The 16,421-nt window shown below is 36.4% G+C and overlaps 1 protein-coding gene across 1 annotated transcript; it reads right to left on the reverse strand.

Moving 5' to 3' along the window:
- Positions 1–545: 545 nt before the first annotated feature.
- Positions 546–11,722, reverse strand: LOC144441832 (protein adenylyltransferase SelO, mitochondrial-like). Its single transcript, XM_078131125.1, has 12 exons — positions 11,406–11,722; positions 10,567–10,739; positions 8,984–9,095; positions 8,249–8,372; positions 7,392–7,504; positions 6,853–6,956; positions 5,889–6,111; positions 5,024–5,224; positions 3,693–3,813; positions 2,663–2,887; positions 1,776–1,893; positions 546–722 (listed from the first exon to the last, which is right to left on the reverse strand). The coding sequence occupies exons 1-12, from the start codon at positions 11,720–11,722 to the stop codon at positions 628–630; spliced, it is 1,926 nt and encodes a 641-aa protein (XP_077987251.1). The 3' UTR covers positions 546–627.
- Positions 11,723–16,421: the final 4,699 nt, after the last annotated feature.

Raw genomic sequence — 16,421 nt, forward strand, 5'->3', positions numbered from 1 at the left:
GAAATAGTTTCATAATTCCATTCTTTCAAATAATTTTTTCTCTTTTTTCTCTCTCAAGTTTATGTCATTACACGTTTATTCTTCAGAAGAAATCAGTCAAACTGTCATTGTTGATAATGTTTATGACAACAGTTCTGTGGTGAAACTTGATGTTGGAACTTGCTATATTTTGTTACTTATTAGTGATAACTGGACTGTCTTCTCGATATTGTGAATTTGTCAATTATCAGCTAGCAGCTAGCAGCGAGCTGGCAATTTCACTGGCCTCAACTACATGTCAAAATTTTGCTGTGAACAGCACTCCGAGTGGCCAATGCATACACAAAAATTTCACAACACGACTTCGATTTCTTGGCCAATGTTCTGCTGTGAACAGCACTCCTAGAGGCCAATGTACATATATGCACTTCTTTTGTTTTTCCAAGAACTGGCATACAGCCTACTGATGTCTTCTGGATTATGACAAACAGGTAGTAAAAGTACAAATTTCTTTTCATTTTTAGACAAATGACAAAATTCAGTTTTAATGTTGTTTGACCCTTAAATTATGTACTATCGCAGAATGGACGAGGAAGTTATTTGAAAACAGTTGTTTTTACCACTTTTAACAAGGCAGTTTTACGATGATCAGGTAACTACTAGATCCAGGGACCACTGTGGAGCCTTGCTATCATAGGCTACACCAGCATGACTCTTCAATGTTGGTGTAAGACCACATGCACCTGTGGGATATACAGAGAAGAAAAATTTATTATGACATTGGCAAAAGACCACATGCACATATACACAGGAAGAAGTTAAGTAAAGTATTGGTGCAAGACCACATGCGCCTGTAAAATATGCAGAGAGAAAAAATAATGGCACTGATTATGATGCCAAAATTGATAATTCATACAAAACAAAAACATATCAATTTATTCTGATAATAGAGAACACATTTGAGAAATGGAGAAATACCTACATTAAGTACTTTTTCAGTGAGTATGTAAAATCTTCTTTAGTTTCTAAACTACTATGCTCGTGGTTCTCAAAAAATACATGTATATGTAGAATTAAAGTGATACAGCTGTCTTTAAAAAGCTTTTTATTCAAGTGAAAATACTTACATAATACCCTCTATTGAACTATTTCAAAATCATGTTAATATTGATGCACGCTTTCTATAACATTACAATTTTCTTCTGGCATGTTGGGGATTTTCTTGAACATTTTTATATGTATTATAAATTAGGTCATCGGATTGTTTATAAAGTATATCTTGAAACCAGGTTTGATTCAGTGACAACAAGTAATGTCTATGTGTGCTCCAGTAAGTACAATACTGTGAGTACCTTATAAATATGCAGCATAAACTACGCCCAAACATGTGTAAACTCAAACTGTGTCCCTTGAAGTAGCAAGTATAAATTCTGCTATAATACATTTGAAATTCAAGTAATGGAATACACATTTCAAACTTATGTATTACTTTTTTCATTCTTCAACTATATTACAGTGTATGTACCATTGAAAAGCAACATACTAAGTCAAGGAAAAAAAGTCATTGTCTATTCATCAGGCAAATGCATGGATTGTTACAGTTGGCATATCAGTATCCTTGTGAGAGAGATTATAAAATCTAAGTTGGTATCATTTTCTGTACGCTTCTGCAAGTATACTAAACTTGGAAAAATACTTCGAAACCAATACTAGTACGCTATCAACAGCAGGTTGGGGGGGGGGGAGCAAATTTGAACTATTTGACTGTACACACGATATTGATATGAACGTTTTACCTTGGACAGCTGAACTTGCACTTGAAGCACTAGCCTGTTCCTCTACTTTCGCTGCCACACCATCAAGTTCAACATTCTCACTGTAAGGCGTCTCCAATAATGTCAGCACCCTTCTAACCTACCGAAACAGGATTACGAAAAACAAATACAATCATGTAATGTGTAAATGCAACATCACTTCTCTGCAGTGCCGAACTTTGATCAAACAAGATCTGACAAGATGAGACAGGATGATACATGTATCATAACAAAGTTGATGCTAGCTTTATAAGCATATAGTCACCTAAAACCCACTGAGGTATAAAAATATGTCTGACTGTCCAGCTTTTAACGAACGCTTTGATTTAAAAAAGTGGTTCAACCGTATTTAAAATTGAACTACTGAGGTTTTGATCTGTTCGAGACTGGGTAAAAAATCAAGAAGAGTAGACCAACTGTGCAATAGATGACCATTTGTATTCGAACTAGGGAGTAAGGCTTAGGGTTAGGATATGGGCAGAATACAGTTACACTCCCTAGCATAAACAGATTTGTATCAGTGGGTTGAAACTGTTCAAAGTGCATCTTCTGGTCTATCTATCATATTCAGAGTGACTATTTACCATTCACAACTGGACATTATGGAGAAGTTGAAAATATCATTTTTGTCACAAAATATACTCCCAAAAACGTAATAAAAATAGAAAATGACTCATATCAACTTGGCATTAATATAACAAACCTGAATAGTCTCTCCTAAAGGGACTTGCACACCAAATATCATAACAATCCGACGGCCAATTTCAGAGAAGAAGAAGAAAATAGAAAAAGTCAACCTAACCCTCAAGCTCTGCTTAGCTGTCATTGACAGCAGAGCTAAAAAAAATCAAAAGAAAGTAATGACCCACCTCAGAAAAATCTCCATTTTCAGCAGCCTCTATAGCATTCTGAGCTATGTAATTCCTCAGTATGTATTTAGGATTATTGGAGTTCATGACATCTACCCTGTGTTGAATGAATTCATCTACGTCTTCTAAACCTTCGCTTTCCAGTTTTAATCTGTCAGAGTATTTTTGTAGCCACTTCATCCACTTCTCACTGTCACTTTGTTTCTTTTTCTCCTCAGTTAAATTCTGTATTGGGAAATGTGCAGGCAGTTTTAATGAGATTAGGAAAGCTGCTTTTTGTATTCAAAAGTAAGGTGTATGTGTCCTGGACTGGCTTCATTTTGTACATAGCACTAGTTCCTACCCTGGCTTTTGAAGGGTTTATATCTGGAAGGAATGTTGACTATTTTGGAAAGAGAGACAGGTACAGACTATCAGACAGACACACACACACTCAAAGACAGAAAGACAGACAGACAGACAGACAGAGACAGACACACGGAGACAGACACACGGAGACAGACAGACAGACAGACAGACAGACAGATGTTCAGACACACAGACACACACACACACACACACACACACACACACACACACACACACACACACACATACACATACATACATACATACACAACACCTAAAGTGGTAAAGGTCTTATAAATATTACATACTGGTGAAGTACTACTTGGTTACCCCCACTATCACTGTGGCATTACATGTGTTGAAAATGTTGGAAAATCTTAAGTTCACAGCATTTGTTATGACTTTCTTGGGTTTCTTTTGGCAATATTTCAATGTGAAACTTTTATCTAACAAAACAGCTGTACCTATCCAACAATATCTATACCTAAGGTGAATATGCTGTTATCAATAATTAGTCCTAAGAGCAAATATTGAAGATGTAATAAAGACAAAACAAACCAATAAGTATAACTACATAAATGACATTTTCACAAGCAATGCACCTTGGCACTGGAAAATTGACAATATTATTATTCTTCCTGACAAAATGAGTCGTCTAAAAAGGATCAAGAAAGACACCCACCTCAATCTCCTTCATCTTCTCAGTCCGTTCCATCTCCTTGACCAGTACACTTTGACCTCTCCCCAGGTTGGCCAACAAAGATGGGTTGGACTGCATCAGCATCATTATCATCATCATTTCTCTGTGTACAAAAGACATATTTTTTGTAAATACTCAAGGTAATTACTTACTAACAACAATTAATTTTTAAACTACTGCATGCTACACACAGTTGAAATTTTATGAAGTCAAAAACTGAAGCTTTGGTCCACACCTGTGAACTTATTCACAAGACTGATGTTGTGGATTGGTCACATGACTCATCATTTGGATCAGGTGACAACATAATGAAAGTCCACATGTGTGGAAGTTTTAAGACCCCCATTCTTTTGTCTGTTGATCCAACTGATGAGTCATGTGACCAATCCAGAACACCACATGGGTGAACGAGTCCACAGTTGTGGACAAAACCTTCAGTTTTGCTTTCAACAAAATTCTAACAGAGTGCAATGTAATGTTCGATAGTTCGAACCTCATTGATACTGTAACAGTAAACTACAACATCTTACTGCTAAAGAGAACAATTTCACAATTCTCTTCTTTATTCCAATTTCATTTTGTAAGGTTATATTGTAAATATATCTTTGTCAGCACTCATCAACATTGTAATATTATATCCCATGCAGCTTCACGAATATGATAAAGAAAAACATTTTAAGAGCTGGACTTCTGCTCTTCAACCAAAAATCTCGGTGAAAAAAGAACCATTGAACTTTTTGCCGACTTTTGATTTCATATGAAATGAAATGATTTCAGAAATGAGTCACATATTCAGGATATTAAATAATGTGGGACTAAAATTCATACATTTCAGTAAAGCAAGATTTCTTTAGATTTGGAATCACTCATTAATTATGTTTATATCTCTTCTCCATAGATGGTAGTATGCTTTTGTCAATACATATTTGCATCTTCATTGCTGATCACTTAGAATAATGATAGATGTATGGTTTGAAGTACTGTGATCGTGAGTATTAAAGTGTACTGATGCAGGATAGTCACTAGAAAGAAAATTGTATAGACTATGTTGATGTTGGCATTCTTCCTCATCTTTTCTGGGTAGCATTTGTCAGATGGTTTTACTTGTACTCTTTCTTTATTTCCTATTGTTCCACTTCTGTACACTTGTATATGTATACATTTTGTTTGAAAAGCAATAAAGACTGATTAAATATAAAAAAAAAAAAGCACTGGTTTTACCTATCCCTACATATTAGATTAGCCTAACACTGGTAGACAATGGGACTTTTCCAAACTAAAATGGTTTGCGGGGAGTGACAGGTTAAACAAACCTTGGATCCATCCTAGGTTGATATATTTTCTTGAGTTCTTCTAGAGTACAGCACTGAGACAGTAGCAAAGTCTTGGTTTCTTCTAGCTTGAGCTCATAGTCAGGACTGCTAGGTAGTGATAATGTACTCAGACATCGTAAACTGTTTGTGTAATCAGCACCTGTATCTTGTAGTGTCTGCATCAATGAATCTACCAACTCTCTGTGTGAAAAAACAAAATCAATGACATCAAATGAGTTCTGAAGTGACACTTCATAACAGTGTTTTTGCTAAGATTGCAGAACCCCGGTAACAGAAAGGTGGAAAGGGCTAAAAATGGTGTTTCCCCATAGAATCAGTCTATGGTAATTCTGTTTGGGAACCCAGGTAAAATGACATGGGAACTTACTGGTAGATTTTACCTACTCACTGCCCTTAGCAAAAATACTGTGATAACTATGATTCATCTATATCCCTGAGAATATTAGATATTATAAAATGTAGCAGGTCTTGATCTTCTTTGGTTGTTTGACAAAAAGTGACATTTTGTAAATTCAATTCACACACAAAGGATCTATTCATTTGCCCTGAAATATTCCAAATGAGACAGCAAACATATCTTTCCTGCAACTTTGCCTGTCATTTACTGTACTTTATCACACATATTGCAAGCATGCATGCAGACACACACAGACATTCAGGCAGGCACATACATACACAGACAGACAGACAGACAGACAGACAGACAGACAGACACACACACACACACACACAAATTCACCAACCTTAGAGCTACCTTGTATTCATCGAGTTTTTCTAACAAAAGTTATACATTTATTCTTTCATCCCTCTTAACCTAATGATGCCAATAATATTGATCACTAACTTGTCAGTATCCAACTGTTTCTTTATCAATCCAAGTTTCTTCCTCATCTTCTCCAGGTAGCATTTGTCATATTCCCTGTCATATTCCTCTAATACTGGTAAGGATAACTCCAGTGGTAACACTTGTTCCTGTGCAGTATACCCAGACAGTGCCTCTGCAAACTTCTCCAAGTTCCACCTACAAATCGATGGCTGCTTGTTGAAGGCATATCGCCCTCCATCATCTGTTACAGAAAATATTAACATTAAACTCTCCTCTTTAACTTTATGACTGTCAAGTTCCCGGTGGATACCTGACTGAAACACAAACATTACTATACCACACATGCAAGCCATGTTTAACGCATTCTAACAAAACATATTGGGTTTTCATACTCTAGTTGCTCTATGTCACAACAACTCACATCTAAGTCACTAGATCTGCAGCGCTTGGAATGTATGCCAAAGCAATCCAAATTTAACATTATTTTGTTCAAATTTTTCATAAATTATGCTTACGCAGGTATAATCATACAATTTCCCCCAGATTTTTCTTCATTCACCCAGAAAATTCTCATGACCTACGAGTTTTGGCAATACTTGTTTATCAACACATCATGACAAGGCCCCTTAGTTCAATCATATTTTCCTTGGCTGAATGGAAAAAAAATACTGGAGAATAATATCTAAATATAGAACTGAAATTGTATATGGTCCAAACTGACAAGCGAGCTGAAAGCAGACTTTGATATCTGAACACTCAGTATATAACATGTACTTAAGGAAATAGATAAGATAGTGTTGCCATAACGAGAACAGTTCAATGATTTGTCTATCAATGCTTGGAATTGATTGTTTGAAAAAGACATGACACAGTGTCTAGCTAGCTGTGGTGCCTCATTATAGTGTGAATTTTGTTAGAATTTCACATCAAGTAGATACATGTATAAGTACTACTGGGCTGACAAATATTGTTTTATTCTTACCAGATCCATTACAGATGTAGTCAGGGTCATATCTATCCATAAATCCAAACGGTCCATAGTCAATAGTCACACCTAGAATACTCATATTATCTGTGTTTAACACTCTGAAAATTGAAAAGATTAAGTCATATACTAAGAATCAGAAGATAGTTTAGATGGACACGGGACAGAACTCTATCTACTTATGGCCAAAATAAAATGGATACCATGTATTTTATATGTCGTTATGTATTTTAGTGTTGGGTTTATTTTAGCTGAATATGTACAAAAGTTTTTAATTTTTTTCCAAGGAAATAAGTTCCAATAAAACACTTTATGTACACAATTTAATAAAAGTGAATCTATCTATCTATCTATCTATCTATCTATCTATCTATCTATCTATCTATCTATCTATCTATCTATCTATCTATCTATCTATCTATCTATCTTTCTAATAAATTTATATAACAGAGAATCATAGTTGACAAGATATTCAAAAGAAAGTAGTACATTCTGAAAGAAATCTTAAACCTACAAGGTTGTATGACTTGTCTTACCCATGACAGAAGCCAACACACTGCCATTCAGCAACCAATCTTGCCGTCTTCAGAACGACTTCTCGATAAAATGCCAGGTATTTATGCTGGTCGTCTTCAAGGCTTTCAGAGATCTATAAGTGAGAATCAGTTCCTATCTTGAGTTTCACATCAGATAAGTAACTAACACCAATCATACTGGTATAGCGGAAGAATGCGAGACTTGTCTTTACAGACCCCCATCATCCCCCTACTATCATTACAGACCCCCATCACCCCCTCATCACTACAGACCTCCCATCACTTATACTTACAACATGTCTCTACTATCAATTCAATGTTAAATCTCTGTGAAAATGTTCTCCTTTTCCAAGTTTGCGATCTGAATGCCAATGTTTCCAAACACAATAGAAACATGATTCCCATAAGATGACAAAACTTCATGCCAATGTTTCCAAACACAATAGAAACATGATTCCCATAAGATGACAAAACTTCATGCCAATGTTTCCAAACACAATAGAAACATGATTCCCATAAAATGACAAAACTTCATGCCAATGTTTCCAAACACAATAGAAACATGATTCCCATAAGATGACAAAACTTCATGCCAATGTTTCCAAACACAATAGAAACATGATTCCCATAAAATGACAAAACTTCATGCCAATGTTTCCAAACACAATAGAAACATGATTCCCATAAGATAACAAAACTTCATGACAATGTATATCTGCGTAAATATGTGTGACATCATTTAATATGCAAATGACGTGAAGGTACAGGTGAATGAACAGGGATGACATCATTATTATACAAATTATGTGACGGTACAGTTGAGAAACACTCCTTTTGGGAGTGTGTGATCTAATTACCTGTGGGAAGAAAGTTTTAATCGAATACTCCAGCATCTGTTTGAGGATATCTTTCCTGCCAACACTTGGTCCCTTCCTACCTGTCAAACCATCCGTAGGTTTGAAGATTTCAAAGGATCCAAATCTGTCAGATGATACAAGAAAAATGTTGTACATTACAACACAAATTTACATATTTTAATAAAATCTATCATTTAATTTTATTTGATACTGTATTATAACTTTACAAAAAACATTACACAATCATATGAAATGACAGACTTTGGAATTTTGTGAGTAGATGTGTGCTCATATCATTCTTGCCTAGTTTGGAATTCAAGCTGTAATTTGACCGAGAGATACGAGGTAAAGAATTAATGCGACGAGATTGAAACTACTAAGTAGAATATTATTCCAGAACAAGGAAAGTTTTTTTTGGGTTGTGTGTTATACAGTAATGTTATCTGTGAAGAACATTTTGTTTGGATTCAGACCAAAATGGGACTACAAGCAAACAAACAAACTGACAAAGCCTGTTGATGGGACATGGTGACATGTTACCCCATAGATCTTGGAGGGTACCCTGCTATGGTATACCCAAAGGTAGTATGTGGAGTTAATCCCTGTCATAAAGTATAAACACTGGTTGATATTGAATGTGAAGTCACTCTCAGAAAACTTGCTATCTAAGGCCCCAACCCTACTGTCTGCATTTACTTCTTGGTCATCATTTGACATAATAATTTAAAGTCATACCTGAGAAATGTTGGTGCAATACGTAAAATTACCGTAGCCTGCTCCATCTTGGCATTGCCATTGTAGTAAATATCTCTGACGACCCTGGTATCCGAGGTAACACAACTCCCTGCTGTAGAATCAGAATACCAAGTAGGATAAGTATGTCTTTTCAAATACTTTGAAAATGTCAAGAGTTAAAGGAAAAGTCCAGTCAGACTCAGACTTATTTCTGCCTCGAATAACACTTGTACTGATTACTCAATACTGCTATCAAATTAAAGGAAAAGTCCAGTCAGACTTATTTCAGCCTTGAGTATACATTACTTTAATTGATTTTTGCTATTGAATTATCGACCTTTGAAATCTTGCACAGGAGTCCTACTACACTCAACATGTGTTTATCTATGTTGGGGATTACCTACAAGGTTTTGTTTTTTTTAAAGGAAATTGTCATGTGATGGCCTGAGTCTAATTTGGTCTTGAAGTTGAGAAAGTGTTCATCGTTTAACATATGCAAGCCGAGTTGTATGCACTAAAATCAAACATAAAGGGGTTTACTTTCTTTTTATGCATGATATAGCCTAAATGATTCATTACTGTTTCCACTTATGTAATAAGCTCAAACCCGCCTGGATGACATCAGTGGAGTAGTGAGTGGTTACAGACAGGCTCTTTTAAACTACATGTACATCATGATATATGCATATTTATGTCATGCTTTTGCAGTGCTTCAAATACAAGCCAAAACATTCAAAATCACCACACTTTCCCTCAAGTTATGATACATTCACATCTCAACACATCAATATCTATGGATACTATTATATCAACATGTTGCAATATTTTTTGTATGTGTTAGCTATCCAGGCTAGAATTCAATTGCCATCATCTTACGGCATGACAGCACTCACAGACAAGAAAGTACTTCCTTGTCTGTGCTGCACTTTATGTAGTAATTGTATGGAGATAGCACCATTATTCTGTTTTTCTTCCTCAGCCTACTTACCAGTACTTTGGTTTTTGACATGCATGAATACTTGGCTACATTTCTATAGAATTTCTCTGATGGAAAATGAGTGAACCATGTATTATAAGTATACACAGCTGAGAATATTCTGCTTTCCTGTCTCCGTCACTATCTCTGACAGTCGTCATCAGTTTGCCTCTACCTGTCCCAATCTCTCTGCATTTGCACATCCTCTCTCTCTCTCTCTCTCTCTCTCTCTCTCTCTCTCTCTCTCTCTCTCTCTCTCTCTCTCTCTCTCTCTCTCTCTCTCTCTCTCTCTCTCTCTCTCTCTCTCTCTCTCTCTCTCTCTCTCTGTCTCTCTGTCTCTCTCTCTCTCTCTCTCTCTCTCTCTCTCTCTCTCTCTCTCTCTCTCTCTCTCTCTCTCTCTCATATACACATATATGCAATTCTACAGTACTGGATGATTGTAATATTTTCAATGAATAAATTTTCTTTTGTTAGTCACTGTAATGTGATGGATTGAACATTACCTTAATTGCTACATAGAAAGAGATGTATACAAATGTAGTACACATTCACAAAAAATGTTCACTTGGATATCATTTTCTTGCCAGTGCCAATATTAGGTATTTACCTCTACTTGTAGGAATACCTAGGTGATGCATTGCTTCACTGCACAGAAATTCTCTGATGCTAGACCTCAACACTTTCCGTCCATCTGCTGTCCTAGAAAATGGAGTCAGTCCACTTCCTTTGAGCTGGATTTCCCATCTATCTCCTTCCTTGTTCAAAACTTCACCAAGATACCTAGAGTGTGTACAATGTAGTGCAGTAAAAGTACAAACTGTTCAAAAGCTCACTCCGATACCAGACTGTGCATCACTGTATTGTTCAAGGTGTGAAATTAGTTGTATGAGTGGGCACATAAACAATAAACATGACAAGACAAACAGGATAGGCTAAATGTGATGTCATATGCTGATCATCAGTTGTTTTCCCATAAACCCTTGCAGGAAGTCCGTGGTTGCAAAGTACCCAGACTATATGCCATGCCATAAATATATGTTGGCATGTGCTAGTACAATATAAGTTGGTGTGTGTGTGTGTGTGTGTGTGTGTGTGTGTGTGTGTGTGTGTGTGTGTGTGTGTGTGTGTGTGTGTGTGCATTGTGTGGGTGGGGGTTTGCACTAATACTATATTTTCCATATATCTACAAGGTGTTATAGATAACTTCAAAAAAATGAAACATTTGAAAACAAAAAGCTGGTTTTATTTGGGTTATTTTCTAAAACACTTTTTATTACTATTATGTTGGTGTTCATGTTTAACCAAATTAAAACTCATGTATAGATATATGACACCTTTGTAAGTTGTAGGTATTTAATTTATACATTTAAATAATAAAAAAATAAGTAAACACATTCATTGCTCGCTGTGGTCACACTGTGAAATTGTGCAAAATTATTTACTCACATGGCTGCCCCATCTCCTAGTTGTCCTGAAAAATGACCAAACTGATGTCCACAGTAACAATGTGCAGCGGTCTTTGAACCTGGTAGTAATCTATTCCCCGAGAAGTATTCAGCAAACTCCGATCGATTGAGTTCAGACTCGGGCAAATCCAGCAAAGTCATAGCTGAGGTAGAAAACGCAACGGTCCGAGGATTCGCCACCGGAGTGGGCTTCACTCGAGAAAAGCATGCTCCTGGAACTTGTCTTGCCCCCTCTTCTTCACTGTCATCGACTGGGAGTGCACGAAGGACTAAATTATCAAACTTCAATTTCTCCATTTTCACGTTGACTTTTCTACCATGACCATGGGAGGTTAAGTTTCGTGTACTGTCGCCTCTGCCTCTGGACGAGAACTTCGCCTGAACTGTTCGAATTAATCGATGCACGGCGAGGGGATGGTTTCGAAACCCTAAAAAGCTATCAAGGGGTTTGCTTTGGAAGAAAGCAGTTCGAAACATTCAACTTTCAGGTGAAAATAATTCGGATGGTGATGTAAGAACCTCTCTTGCAACATGACCCTTGACCTCAAATTGTAGGTTTCTACGACTAGACGTTGATGGCGTGCTCTCTCTCTCTCTCTCTCTCTCTCTCTCTCTCTCTCTCTCTCTCTCTCTCTCTCTCTCTCTCTCTCTCTCTCTCTCAAATATACCAAATGCAACAAATTAAGTAGCTTGCATGTAAAACACCTTATAAAATTTGGTACAATGAGACAGGAGAACCCGAAAAAGTCATAATCTGAGTTCATGTGGCCACTGTACGGTGATCAAACTTCTAATGTACAATATTGTTCTGGTTTCAACCAAGCAAGAGGGTTCAACAATATTTTTTTTTAAATTTCTTATTACATGTAGTATTAATTTCATTTGTTTAACTTTACCTTCTTCTACCAGTGGTAAAACTCATGATCTTTCTGTGGCGATCGCTGTATTTCGATGTCCGCGTCGCGTCCTGTCTGGGATGAAATACTATGGACAACCGTCCCGCGTCACTTCAACATGACGCAAGTGGATGACTCCCTTGTAGTGACTTTTGTTGACTGAGAAAACTTTATTTTGTATGGGTTGAACAAAAGAGTGTGACTTGAGTTGCCTCAGTATAAGTGACGACATACATCATTGCATTCACTGAATAATTAGCTGTAAGAACATAACTCGTCCTGATAGTTCTTACCCCAATTCAAATTAACTCGTATTGTAAGTTTTTCAATACAATTTGGTAGGATATTTTTGAGCACAAGCAGAGTCTTTCACAAGAGTTCAAATAACTTAAATCACTTGGCGGAACCCAGAACATGTTTTAAAAGGGTAAACAGCACTATGATGGCCACATTTCGCATAAAGAATTCAGGTCCACCGTTCATGCAAAGAATAAGTGATCAAAACTTGGGTAGTCATGGAATTCAAGTTGGTCGTATCACACGTAGATTAGTAAAATATATAACAAGCGACCTATCGGTCAGAATAGCTCCGCTGTTTTTTTTTTTAATTTAATTTTTTATTTTGGTGACATGTAGAAGTGGTTCAGGTCTTCAGCTCTTCACTATGCAGTTTTGTTTTAGCGATGCAATAAATTGGTTAGTGGTTTCATATGATGTCTCACTACAAAACACATTTTACACAGAAGTTGGTAATGTATTGTACTTTTATACCATAGTCACCATTTTATGACAAAAATCTACTGTTATGAAAAATTGCACAAAATCTCAGAAAAAAATGACTGGGAAATGCACACAAGAAAAAGAAAAAAAGAGGATTTTGAGGTTGGCTATAAATAATTCCAGTGTCTTACAGCTGTAACCCTGGAAAATTTTAATGATGAATGAAATAAACTAGGGATCTAAAATAATTTTGAGGCAATTTAAATTTCAATTTTCTAACAAATTTACAAAGTCAACAACATTCAACTTGTACTAGTTGTGGTAGATATATATAGGGTAGAAATGTATTAATCGCCATCTTAGTTTCCGTACGGCGACAATCTCAAGTACCCGGAAGAGAGTCATTCTCAGCCATACGTTACAGTGGTAACACTCGTTCATGTTCGGTTACCTTTCACAAAGAAAACACAACGAAATGGTTGAAATGATCTTTTTTTTATTTCTTTTCATCACAATAACAAAATCTGCGTGATCAAAAGTGTTGTAAACTAAACCAGAAAGAATTATCGGACTGGCTAAACTTCCCGATGAACTGGAGTAAGGTCCTACTACTTCCAAGTAAGCCTCGATAGTACTATAGTACGTGAGAAAATCGTCTCAAACTAGCGATACAACTTTCAAAATATAACTTGACATGTCTTCATTTGTTAGAGTTATACAATTCAAGACGGGTTTTCACTCGAAAACAACAATTCTGTGAATAATGACACTCTGAACGCAGCGATTTCTCGGACGATGTTACCACTGTAACGTATGGCTGACAACGACTTGCTTCCGGGTTAGTCCCTCGTGCATACGGGTGGATTGTCGGCGATTAATACATACATCGTCTGATATTTTAATTCACAGTGTTTCTTGTGACCGGCGCCTGTCAGCAGACTCTGCCATTTTTTTCATCATTCCATTGTATTTAAACCTTGTACTTGACATTTCGCAATATTTATAATTCTCAACAAAATACCTCAACATGCCTCACTTCGCTCGTACTCAAAGCAGCCCCGCGCGGTATGATCACTGACACTGATGACATGATGAGAGAGAACCTTTTCGGATTTACATGTAAAACGGGGAAAGATACGCAAAACATAATGCAAAGTCTGAAGCCAAATTAAAGTTGTAATTATTTTAATTATTTTTACTTGCCAAATATTTGCATTTTGGAAAGGCAAGACACGTTCATGTCGTTTAACTTTACATGTGAACTGTCGGCCATAACTTCAACCGCATGCCTGGCATGCCCTTCCTTACGCAAGTTGTCTGAATTCTGGTTCACTGTCATTCCAAATTGCACGACAATATAGAATTAACCACAAGTTACATGTTATCTGAAAACATCACACTTTTATAGTGGGTCTGAAGTGTGATTTTAGTGAGTACCAAGAACGTCCTGTGTTGATACTCAAGATACTTGCTGTGGAAAATCGTTCGGTCAAATGAGGTCACCTACAGCTTCTGGTCGAATCAGGATAGAGTATGCAAATGAGGATGTTGCGGACTGGCTGATTATGTAGAAGGGTGCAGAATTGGATTTGAAGTTTACAACCCTGTTTCGAACAAACGCTTGTCATTTGGGCGCCCAATGCGTAGAATTATGACTATAGCACATATTACATTGCTTGTTTGAGTCAATAGTGTCTTTTGAAAAGTGGCAGTTTACTTAAAGTCTCGTCGACTGATTTCCAATATGGCGTCGGTCATTATGCTCATTAACATATTCATTTTTTTTTCAAATTACAAAAAAAAAATCATAAAAAATAAAAATGAGGATGTGCTGACTTGAAATTAACAAATCTGAGTAAGCTACCCCCTGCGCATCAACACGCCAGATATCAAAGCAATCTAATAAGAGGTTTTCAAGGAGTTGATGAAAATGACATTTTATGAAAAAAAATCATAAAAAATTGAAAATGGCACAGATCAACTTGGCATGAACAAATCTGAATAGCCTCCCCCCAGGGAACATGCACACCAAATATCGAAGAATTCCGACTGTCACTTCCGGAGTAGATAGTAAAAATATAAAAGTTTGACGGACACCTATGATTCACTCTACTCTCTATACCTCAATACCCACCTATACCTAAAGCTACGCTTTCAGCTTTCGCTGACAGCGGAGCTAAAAACCGTAGCATGCTTGGTTTAGAAATTCATTATTGAGCATTTTTAATCATTGTTTTGATATTTTTGACTTTCACATTACCAAATGCATGTTAATTGTCGGTTTGACGTATAGCACTATGGCCAGCATAATGCATGTCAGATTTAAATGTATTCAAGACTTGAAATTACAACAAGAATGGTGATCTAATGTAGGAAGGTGTTCGGATCAGTACAATGACATAGCTTTCTCACTAATGGCAGGGATTGGAGAAAATAGTACGTCGCAATGCATAATATCAACTATGAACATTTCAAAATATTCCCAAGATGTTTTATGCTTTTTGAAATTGTTACCAATAATGGATATATGCAATACGTATAACATTTGTCAAAATTTCTGTAGCCATCCATTCAGAATGCACAAGGCAAAACTCTCGTTGATCAGGCAAACAGTACTAGTGGCAATAAAAGTACGCCTTTAGAAGTGCGTCTCCGTGCTCACTTCATATGCTTTGGTCGTATTCATAAACTTTACTCAATTTTCCCTGTCTCACTCCTGATTAATTGTCGAGAATCATACGTGATCAGTTATCATAATTATCGAAATTTGAAACCAACTTAGAGAAAGGTATACTCATTCACTTTATTACGACGAACACTCAATGGTTGGTATTTACATATATATTTCCAATTAGGTATTCGTTTCTTAATCGTCATATACTTGTAAAGTTCCACCATACAAACAATAGCATTCAATTGTAACCTATATTAAATACAAATATTTTACACAAAATTGTTAAATATCTTCCTTTACAAGGAATGTATTCACATTAATAAAATCCCATTTTGATGTGGCATTCACCGATTATAATTATTTAAATTTGTTCAATTGCATGCAGGACTTTGGGCAATTTCAAAGCATAAACCATATCTAAACATTTGACATCAAATATGTACATCTCAAATATCTTGAGAATTACCAGGGTTCCATATACTCCACACCGGGGGTACGTTGGTCTCCAGACTCATGTTCTTCAAGGCAATCTTCCTCCCAAGTTCTTCATTCTCGTGTGAGTAATCGGGATTTGGAACGACCAAGAATTCTTCTTCAATGGCAATGTTTTTGACAACAGCGTAGCGATTTAATATAATGGGCAGGAGCTGTGAATACAAGGTAACGTCTCAGTTTACTTGAATCTCATTTCGTATGAGTCAGTACT

Source organism: Glandiceps talaboti, chromosome 1 (genome assembly GCF_964340395.1).
Source record: "Glandiceps talaboti chromosome 1, keGlaTala1.1, whole genome shotgun sequence".
Classification (NCBI taxonomy): Eukaryota; Metazoa; Hemichordata; class Enteropneusta; family Spengelidae; genus Glandiceps; species Glandiceps talaboti.

What these genes read in the sequence shown, in the direction of transcription:
- LOC144441832 (XM_078131125.1), bottom strand. Translation starts at nt 11,722, where the DNA reads ATGGAGAAATTGAAGTTTGATAATTTAGTCCTTCGTGCACTCCCAGTC. An exon ending in CTACATCTGTAATGGATCTG is followed by an intron (nt 6,112 to 6,852) that starts GTAAGAATAAAA and finishes TTTCTGTAACAG; the next exon opens with ATGATGGAGGGCGATATGCC. An exon ending in AAACAGTTGGATACTGACAA is followed by an intron (nt 5,225 to 5,888) that starts GTTAGTGATCAA and finishes TTTTTCACACAG; the next exon opens with AGAGTTGGTAGATTCATTGA.